Genomic DNA, 10,683 nt, shown 5'->3' with positions numbered 1-10,683 from the left:
ACTAAACACATGAGGTCATCATTCATTTGGGAATGCTTTTAGTTTCGCTTTCGCCTTCCTGCTCATCTCCTCCTCCGGATGAGTCAAAGAAATCATGCAAAAAAAAAAAAAAGCTCTTCAATAGCTCCCATAATAAGCTTTTTGTCATTCCTTTTTTTCTGACAAGACTGCTGTATAAAGGGTGTGGTGCACAATACATACTAGTAATTTAAGTGTTTTTGGCTTCACTGGATCCTCTGTATGTTTTACAGTAGACTTGGACCCAAATCAGTCACTTAAACTGCGGGGAACAAAGGAGGTAGTGAGCTATTACGTCACCTTTATGACTGTACATATGTGCGTGTGAGCATTTATTTGTCCAAGTACGCTTGATGGTGTGTGGCTCTTCCACTCCCTGTGCGTCATTCAGCAGCACCATGTCATCATTCTGCAAAAGTGCATTTGTGTAGTAGACTTGAAAAGATCCATGTGCTTCCCTTTTGTCCTTATAAACACACAAACACTCAAACAGCTGCGAAAGTGGACTTTGGCCCGCTCGGTCGTTGTATGGGAAGTCCCGGGCGGTTTTCTTCCCAGTTATTCTGGTTAAGTGTGTCATTCGGTAAGCTTCTCGCGTGGAAGGGCCAAGTCACATGAGAAAGAGAATGATAATGTTGCAATGAATGGTTTACACGCTGGAAACAAACAAATCCTGTGAACTGAGCAGTGAGTGTGTGGCTCCGATAACAAGGTTAGGATTGCAAGGAAAATGAGGAAGTTCTTAACATATTCTGGACATTCCTTCATCAAGACTTTAATTGGAGTTCTCTCAACTGATCTCTCTATGCATACATTCCAGATTACTTTCTTCTTTCATTCATTGTACTTTTCACATCCTTACCTCATTTGCTGCTAGCAGTCTGGAGTCTGCATGACTCACTTTGTGAGAGGGCGTCCTCTAGTGGTTGTTAAGACTACAATTCTCGCATCAGAATGACATCATACTGACAGATGAATAAAAAAACGTATGCATTTCACAAATTTCCAGAAAAGATGGAAGGAGATTTGTCATCCGTATGTTTTATCTGCATAGCGGCCTCCAATAGGGCTGAATCATGCTTACGTTGTCATTTCATCCTCAGGGGGAGGCCAAACAAGAGGAAGAAGGCCTGGTGGTTTAATGTTCGAGGTCTTCACACAGGATGGAGGCACAGGTCCAATTTCACTGAGATGAGAGGAAATTTAGAGGCCACTGACTCGGCACTGGGACTCACCAACTGTATGTAAGTGTGTGTGTGGGTGTGGGGGGGTCATAGTGGTTCCTGCTGTGATGTGTTTAATACTTTATAAGAACTCTGTTTACTCTGCAGAGCAGCTAGCCAACACAGCAGATGCTGAGCGAAACAACTCATGAAATACAGGAAATAGATTCCAAATATGTGGATATTGACCGTGACAAGCCAAAACATGGCAACCGTATGAAGACTATTCTTTTTTTTAATGAAATTCAGCTATTTGAGATTCAAGAAAATGTAGCAACATAATTATCTTTTCACTTTAAATTTGTACTTTATATTTGTGGGTCAAAAGGTCACCAAAACTGCATGTTTTTTTAAAAGCGTACCTTTCATCATAGGATATAATCCATACTTTGCCTTTAATGAAACTCCTATTATAAGCAGCATTTTCAACTTTTGACACATACAGCTAACAAGCACCTTTACTTTGACAAACGACCTCAGGACGAGTGCCCGTACTGTTATTTAAGGCATCGCATTGATTTCTACTGTAATGAGCCCTCATCTATGGTCATTGTGTCTGTATGGTTAGCATGGACAAACTGTAAGTGAGCATGTCCAATGAGAGGTCAAAATGAGCCCACCCTCCTGTACATGATGTTTAAAATACAATTTTAAAAGTTGAAATTCAACTGCGGCTTCATCACAGCGACACGACATTAACACGATTAACATGGGTTGTTTAGTAAACAGTCAGCAGTCTGACTTGATGATGTCACACCTCTACGGATACAATGGCAACAAAGTCAATGTCTGAGCGGCCTCTTTACGTTCTTTGCCTCCTCTGCTCTTGTGGGAAGGATGACAGATTCTCGCTGTCCTTTTCCAGCGATTACAGACCAGTCTCCTAATGACTGTGAGCCCACACTGGCAGCAGATGGCAACTGGGATGCTTATAATGGGCCTCAGGGGATAATAGGGTCCCTGGCACCTCCTGCTAACTCCTCTCTTTATCCACTTAACTGGAAGGAACTTTATATATCTTCAATAGCGGCACTCGGTTACTTGCTGCCTTTGGCTTCCGGTTCAGTCAAGGAGCTCCTAATGCCACTTTATAAAACTTCCACCCAAGTACTCTTTTTCAAACAAAGCAACTGACTCAGTGACTGACTTCATTACCAACCGTTTTCGAACGAGCCCCAGTTGCACGATAATTAAAAGAAAAAGCATGAGTCGTTTTGTGGGTGATAATTGAATCTGCAAACAGTTCCTTTCCTCACTGAATGCAAAAACACATGCCATGAGTCAGTATACAGTAAAACACGCCACTCCGTGTTTCTGTGCAAGCTGCTTTTACCCTCAAGCTAGTCAATACCGTTGTTGATTGATCAGTTAAAAAGCCAGTAGCGGCACGATAAAAAGAAAACTCCAATGTCTCCGTGCATCGATTGTACACGGAAGGAATGAAGCTGTGGCTAAGTGTGATTACTCGGGAAAGCCTGCAATCGTTGGGGGCTTTTCCCTTCACCATCCATGGTTGCGAAAGTGAAGAAAAATGCAGTGAGGTCATTTTGTTACTCACAGTACTTGTTTGGATTGTTGGAGAAGTCAATCTGTCAATCAGCTCGTATATGTTCATGTAGGGGTGTGCACACTTTTGTTGCCAGCCATTTAGATCATATTGGCTGTAAGTTGATGTTAAATGTAGTTGGACAAGGTGCACACTGACAATACACCTTTTGAACATAAATAACAATAATGGTTTCATTCACGGCGTGCACACTCGCGTGCACGCGCCTCATCGTAGTTGTGCGCGTGCTGCGGAGCTTGAAGTAACGTGGACGTCACATCGTTATCGTCACATCAGGCGTTGCTCAGCTTCATCCCTTTGCATCTTTCCCCCCTCCACACTTTCGGTATTACTTTTAAACAACTCGAACTAACTTGTTTGGACCCAGCCGATAATTTACCGATGTAGAGCCGTACGGCGCGCTCCCGCCCGCGAGAACCGAGGACTTCTTCTGTCGTAGGCGGAGGAATGCCCCGGGCGGGATGTGCTCCAGCCGCAAAATCCTTTGGAGCCTTCTCCTCCTGTCGGTAGTGGAGGTGGGCCTGGGCGTGGCGAGCATTGTGCTCGGAGCCGTGGGCATCAGCTGGGTTCGGGGGCAGCACAAGCCGCAGCAAGGCGACGCTTCCCCGGTGTGGAGCGGACTCTGTGTACGTGGCTTTCTTACTTTTAGTAAGTGGGAGATGGAATCAAGGGGAAAAAATAAATCTAATTGTCAATATTTGCATTGCATGATTTTTGTTTTCCAATTAGATAGTGGATTAACAGCAAACTGCTAAGAGTTGTTCTTGCATGTTTATTTTTGTGACTATTTTTGGCTGGTTTTGCTAATTTTATTTTCTATTAATATATATCTGCATATATGTAAAATAATCATGTGTATGGATCGTTTGTAAACATGCTTTAAACTTGGGTGTCAAAAAAACATTCTTCTACCTTAGGTAGACTGTAAATTGATTTGAGCAGAAATTAGATCAACTTCTCGTCAGTGTGTGTTTGCATGGGGCAGTTAAAAGATATCAATTCCTCCAAATTGCTTGAGCTAATTGACTTTCTCACTATCTACTTTTTTCACTACTACGCATTGATTCTGGTGATCGGATCATCTCTGTTGAGTCTAGAAAATGCTGGGTTATTATTTAAGGCATTGCAATAAATGCTAATGTGTTTCAATGTGTGCAAAGGGGGAAATATTTTTTGAGTTTTTTTTTTTAATTCATGATTCAGCATTTTTCTTGCATGTCATCACCCTCATGATGTGATTTTGGCAAGGGTGTGCAGGAGGGAGTGTTACTGGCAGCTCATGCCGAAAAGCCCCCTACTGTTAATTGTCTAATGTAAAAATGACTCAGCGCAGGTTACTTTGCTTGAATCTGGTCTGATTTCTTACATCCCTCATGCCAAGTTGCATTCATCAAAATAACTGCTTCCAATCTTTAAATGCCAGCCCAAGAAGAGAAAGGAACCTCAAAAGTCTTTTTGTTTGGTGATGCTGGTTGACTGCAAGTTGCCATTTTTAGAAAATCCCTGTTGGAAGAAATGTCATGGAAAGCCCACTAGAAAATCCGAAAAATTAATTAGAGGCACTTTAAATATTGTCACGTGTGTGATGACTCCATAATGAAAAAAAATGGTCAAGATGAGCACTTTTTATGAAGTCCCCACGGCGCCAAATCAGATTTAACACTGTTATTTCTCATTTTCAGTTTCTGCTCTGCGGGATGTGTGGTGTGTTGTGCGCTCGAAAGAGGACTGGCCTTATCGTAAGTACAGTAATCTTTGCATCATGTCTTGTGCCTAATTTATGCCAATTTGTCTTTGGATGGAGTTTATTTTTGCTGCAACAAACAGGAAGAGGACTCCAGCAGCTTGACACACGGGGAGTCTTAATTATTATTTCATGCTTTTTAACCCATTTGTGGCTCTTCACTTGAGACCACCTTCTACAAGGTTTTCATTGACAGGACTACTTTTAATCAGCTTTTTATATCGACATCTTTTTCAATTTGTTATATATTTACGAGTGTAAATGTGATCTGTGTGTGTGTGCACTGTGAGAGACGTCTGAGGAAAGCAGAGGCGGCAAGCAGTCACCTCTCCTCTTCTCTTTCAAGTCCTCGTCTTTCCTCGTCTTCCACTCTGGATGTCTGCTGGTGTGGCTAATGATGGATCAATGTCAGCGCTTTGGAGACGAGACCTTTGCTTCACCCTGTACCCACCCACCTCCACTTATCCCCTCATTCTCTATCTTTTCCTGCCATGCGTTTCTTCATCTCTCTTATTTTCAATAATCAGTCTCTCCACCATTCTTTTCCGTGCCCTCCCTCCCCTCACTCCATCCATGCCTTCGGGCCAATGATTGCATTAGCTCGGTCTGGTTCAGGAGTCCCGCCAGCCGCCGCCTCGCACACCTCGCAGGGTAATGGCTGAAATTGGAGATGTCCTTTTCAATGTGGTTGAAGGCAGTGAAGGCACCTTGGCTCACTCCAAAGAGACAGAATGCAATACAATCAACTTCACCCGATTATTTCACTTGCAGAATGAACGACCTGCATTCATTTCATTCTGATGAATGGTTGAAAAAAAACGATTGCCATGCTTGGGAGGCATTGTTCGGATTCTATTCCTCAACTCTTCTGTCTTGTGTTCTCAGATGATTTTATTCTCAGCGTGCTGCATCTGCGGTCTGATCGCCGGCATCCTCAACTTCCAGTTTGTCCGCGCGCTCAGTAAACGACCAGACTCCATGCAATCTATCCACCTTGCTGCCATGACTCTCGCCTGTCTGGGTAAACTGGACACACAACGTGAGAACCAAGCACACGTGTGACGATACCTTACTTGTCCGTAGGGATCTCCTCCTGCACATTGTCCACGTGGCTCACTTGTCGTCTGGCGAGCTCTGAGCAACAAAGGATGTTCTTGGAGAGGGAGCACTCCCTGCACCATTCACACGAGATGACAGAGAAGGTAAGCAATAAATGGCTTCTTGTTGGTTAGCTTGCCTGTGGACAAATATATTTGTGTTCAACAGGATGCCCTGGACAGCTCCAGTAACGGTATCCCTCAGATCTCCTACAACGGACACTCTAGCGCATCACCATGACGACAAGTTGAATCACTTGCTGTCAACAGTTAAGAATGGCTGTACGGCAGACTGAAATGTTTAAACTTTTGGAATGGTGAAAGAAAATACAGTAAGGTACAATATACTGCTTTTACACATGAGGTTCGTCAATTGAACAATATAGTGATAAGATGAATTGTGAGTAAAAAAAAACTGTGCTACATTCCTCTATTTGGCCAATTCATCTCGATTCATTGGAATATTGCGGAAATCCCAATTTCAGACAACCGATTCAAATGGTAAAACTCATTACAGCATTTATATTCACTCCACAGAGTGAAATGTTAAGCTATTCTATTTTTTAATGACCATGTAAGCTAAATTTTTATATAGGTAAGTTGAAAGTGACCGTCTGAAAAGAAAAGAATCGATAGTATAAGATTTCCAGCTATTTAATTGAGCTACTGGAACAAATGAATGTTCTTTTAGCTTGTTTTTTTATGACTGTATTCTAATTTATTCATGTGCACTGGTAACAGAAACACCTCATAATGACATGCTGATTTTATTATTAAATGAATGCCTGTCTGGCAGTGTAAACACGGCATTATTATCCTAAATGCAAGATATTTATATCTATATTTGATAGCCACAGTATTGGATAAGCTAGTTCAGGTGTAGCCAATGAAAACAGTATGTCAGGAATGTAAACAATAGGTCAAACATATTTTTGTAAGTGCTTCTTACACTAATAAATACACCAATAAAAGTCTTATTACAATGTTTGGAATGGAGAAAAATGCACATGTGTGTTTGCGAAAGAGAGAGAGACCTCAGGTCACCTGAATGATCTTATTGTGGCAATGCAGGTGAGAAAAGGATACAGAATCAATGACCAGCTGATGAGGAGGGGACAGTCAGCGCTCCCCTTCAATCGACCTTATGTAACATTGGTGTACCTCTCACTGAACACCGAAGCTAATTAGCCCTTATTTAATATAATAATATTTGTGGTTTATAATGTGACAGAGTCAATCCTCACTATTTGTATAAATTTGCCATATAAATTAACACATACAGTACACTTTATAAAACAATTTATCAAATTCTAGGAATGAAATTCGGAAAAGCACTGAGAGTTTTTGTGTCCCCCTTTTCTTGTAGTGGTTTGGATTCCTGCTTTTCATCCAGGCGGAGTGGGTTGAAACTCCCACTATGGGAATTTTGTGGTTCCTCAGTTGGAATTACTGGAAGGAAGTCTCATCATTTCCTGTGTACTGGTGAAGACACCCACATTACTTCAAATGACAACAGCACTTAAATTAAACAAGGTTTAATTTGATCAAATTACTTTCAGATTAAAGATTAAATCATGCTAGTATAGTGAATGTTTTGCATCATCAGAAAAGAAAAGTTTTTTGTTTGACCATTTGATTTATTCATTTTTTGTGTGTAAAACTTACTTATCTAGACTATACTGTAATTAATAAGGGACATAGATAATAGATAATTAAATGGTTGTCTTTCACAGTTTCTGTTAACTTTTATTTCCTCACCAGCAGAGGGCAAACTACACAGAAGTTGATCCTTGCCCAAAGCGGAAGTTAGTCCTTGTTGACTTTCCGGTCTTCCTAAGCAACATGGCGAACTCGGACCATGTTGAGCACGACTCAAAACACGTGAACATGTCTGGCAATATTCCCGAAACTTGCGTTCAGGACCCGGCAGATAAAGTTAATTTATCGGCACGTGTAGATTTGGCAAATATTCCGAGCTTCATTCCGTCTTTTGCAGCCGCTTCCGAACTTGTATCGGCACCTTACTCGTGTCTGGTGATGAACACTCACCGAAGACACATCGTGCTTCCACCCATGTACCTGAACAAGAAGAGGACAGCATTACGGGAGGAGTTAAAGGCCGAGTTGCTCAAGTTCTCACAGAGGTGACATCTTAAACACTAATGTGTTGGTTAATTTTAATTGTTGATGTGGCGTGGGGAAAAAAAAAACGAATTTCATGGGCTGATTTTATTTGTAACATTTCCACATTGATTATAAATGTATGTTTTGACCTTCTGGATTGTCATGTTCTCTCCTGCAGCCTCCAAGGTGTTCCTCTAGCTTTTGACAATATACAGCTTTTGAGCCGCCATGGAGACATTTATGATGACAGTGGCTACATCCACATGGACATACAAGCCAACTTTATTATATTTCAACCTCAAGCAGGGCAGCGATTGCTGGTGAGTATTGTATTACTGTCATACTCTGATTTATGACTCATGTTATCCTTGTTAGTTAGTTGACAACTGTGATTGAATATTATATCCATTTCTACCACTAGGGCAAGGTGAATAAACTAGGTGTCAGCCACGTGGGCTGCCTGGTCCATGGCTGCTTTAATGCAAGCATTCCCAAGCCCACCCTGGTTTCCGTGGATACCTGGAGGGACGCAGGGCCCAAAATTGGAGCGGAGCTGGAGTTTGAGGTGAATGCGCTTGATGCTGACACTGCCGGTGTGCTGCTTATAAGAGGAAGGCTGAACAGAACCAAGTATGTATACCAGAGTTGTCACCATCAAATCTTTTTTTGAAACGATGATGCTATCAAGTAATTGAATCGTTTTTCGGGGTAAACGTGTTATTTTTGTGGTCAATGTATTAGTGTCAATATTGCGGGAATACACTCCATATAGTTTTGGTATAGAGACCACAAAAAATGAACTTTTGAAAATAAGTTTACCCCTCCTTCACTGCTTTTGCTCTTTCTTGCACTTAAGCATGCTACAGCTGCTGAACTGGCCAAAAAGAAATTAAATAATCACCAAAGTGTCTAACAAAACCATGTAATTTCCACTATAATCAATCTGATATCTTAATGATGGAAAAAAAATCCTGAATCTTGGTTTTTGTTTCAAACCGTACAAATATGTCTTGGGGAAATTAATGTCACACCGTTTGTGTACATCAGGGTTCAGGAATTGTTGGCTATTGCCGAGAACTCCGATTTGGGTATCACCGTTGAGCAGGATGAGCTAGAAAGCACAGAACCAGCCACAGAACCAGCCACAGAGCCCAGCGAGGAGTCTATTGTCGAAGACTCCACCAAGAAAAAGAAGAAAAAGAAGAAAGATCAAATAAAAGAAGTGAAAGAAGAAGTAGCAGCCTCGCCGTCATGCCAAGACGATGTTAACGCTGCGCTCGATTTGAATGGAACAGAAATCGACGCAAGTGGGGAGAAAAGGAAGAAGAAAAAGAAGAAAGATAAAATCAAAGAAGAAGAGAAAGAAGACGAACTCATGTCGATGTCCTACCAAGGCGATGGTGACACTACTCTGGAGCTGAATGGAACAGAGAGCGACGCATATGGTGAGAAAAAGAAAAAGAAGAAAAAAGAGAAGAGGATAAAGGAAGAAGAGGAGGAGGTGCAAGTCTCTTCCATGGAGATCCATGCCAGCGACTCCAGCGGTTATCTCAGTGACAAGCCCAACAAGAAGAGAAAACATGAAAAGGAGAGCCAAGTCGTAGCAAGTTCTAGTCAAGATGCTGAAGAGCCAAAGCCCAAGAAAAAGAAGAGGAAAAGTGACGTCGCTTGAAAAAAAATAGATTTGATCCGATTAGAAAAGTTATCTTGCAATACCAGAATGGGAGAACACATCTGCAGTGTCCATTCTTGGCCGAATGGGGGCGCAAAAATACTGCTTCACAAAGCAGCACCAAGTGGACTTGACAAGATAAGGATAGAATACGTTTGAATCTCCTCTGTGCCTTACAATTCTCCACAAACTGCAACCATGTGAAAATCTGATAACCGCTACAAGGAAATACCAACATTAAATATTAAGGACAACAACTTCATCGTCATGTAGTTCTTTTGAAACCAAAGTAAATGCTGAATAAATCTATGTAGTTAAAAATAGTCCTTTTTTCTGATCGTTCTAAGTACTCTTGTGATAACTAACAGCATCAAATACTTTCGCAGTCATCGTTTATGCCGAGCGGCGAGTGTCAGGTGATGAAGCGTCGAGAGACAAGTTAAAGGGCTGCGTGTGTTTTCTTTACCTCCCACCTCCTCACACACACACACACACACAAATCCTGCCTTTCAACAGGGAATCTCAATTAGTGGTGAGGTGCAAAGACCCGCGGAGCTTATCGGGAGCCGACTAAAGAGGTGAGATAAGTGGATGCAATTAAATGGTCGTGCCTTCATCCGTCCCTTCTGATCATCCGTTTCTGTATCAGTATTGTGATTTACAATTTTTGACAAAAACAATACCTGCAATATTTTGGTTGGTATCCTGCACAAAGTTTTTTGATATATAGCAGAACTGTACACTAAAGTCTATTTGCATATATTTTTGTCGAGCCCAGGTGTTTCTCTGACTAAATTATTTGTCCCTTGGTGACCCCCGCTCCACGTTTTACCTGATCTCCACTCTGGCCCGTGTGCACCTGCACCGAAGCGCCCCTCCATCGCCTCCCATTCATCTTGTCATCCCCGCTATCTCACCCCAACGCAGTCTCCCTTTTTCCCTCCCCTTTGCTTCCCCCACCAAGCCTTCCCTCTCCTCCTACTTGTTCCCCAGATTTATTGGAGGCGGAGTGCAGTTCACACGCATTCCACTCCAGACTCCCCTCCTGCCACTGGACCCTCATATCTAGGCATGCTCGTTTATCTTCATGATCCTCTGATGGCCAGAAGAAGATGAGGGAAGGAGGGAGGAGTGTTGTTTTTGTTCTTGAGCAGGCCAGACAACTTTTCCCCTCACACCTCTGTGTTTCATAGTGTGTGTGTCTAAATTGGCTGTGTGTCTCTCTCCTGGGTCAAAGT

At 42.1% G+C, this 10,683-nt stretch overlaps 2 protein-coding genes across 2 annotated transcripts; both read left to right on the top strand.

Annotated features, from left to right (window-relative positions):
- Window positions 1-3,038: 3,038 nt before the first annotated feature.
- Window positions 3,039-7,229, top strand: tmem196 (transmembrane protein 196). The gene is made up of 6 exons (XM_088365368.1): window positions 3,039-3,434; window positions 4,491-4,547; window positions 5,438-5,573; window positions 5,636-5,754; window positions 5,819-5,986; window positions 7,016-7,229. Exons 1-5 carry the CDS (start codon window positions 3,270-3,272, stop codon window positions 5,888-5,890), a joined length of 549 nt encoding a protein of 182 aa, XP_088221494.1. The 5' UTR covers window positions 3,039-3,269; the 3' UTR covers window positions 5,891-5,986; window positions 7,016-7,229.
- A 118-nt stretch (window positions 7,230-7,347) lies between these two features.
- Window positions 7,348-9,768, top strand: polr1f (RNA polymerase I subunit F). Its single transcript, XM_088365360.1, has 4 exons — window positions 7,348-7,793; window positions 7,952-8,093; window positions 8,195-8,403; window positions 8,821-9,768. Exons 1-4 carry the CDS (start codon window positions 7,492-7,494, stop codon window positions 9,443-9,445), a joined length of 1,278 nt encoding a protein of 425 aa, XP_088221486.1. The 5' UTR covers window positions 7,348-7,491; the 3' UTR covers window positions 9,446-9,768.
- Window positions 9,769-10,683: the final 915 nt, after the last annotated feature.

Source organism: Syngnathus floridae, chromosome 21, assembly GCF_059516105.1.
Source record: "Syngnathus floridae isolate MCC-2025c chromosome 21, RoL_Sflo_1.0, whole genome shotgun sequence".
Lineage (NCBI taxonomy): Eukaryota > Metazoa > Chordata > Actinopteri > Syngnathiformes > Syngnathidae > Syngnathus > Syngnathus floridae.
The sequence above is the reverse complement of the archived record's forward strand: the minus strand, read 5'-3'. Positions and strand labels throughout refer to the sequence as shown.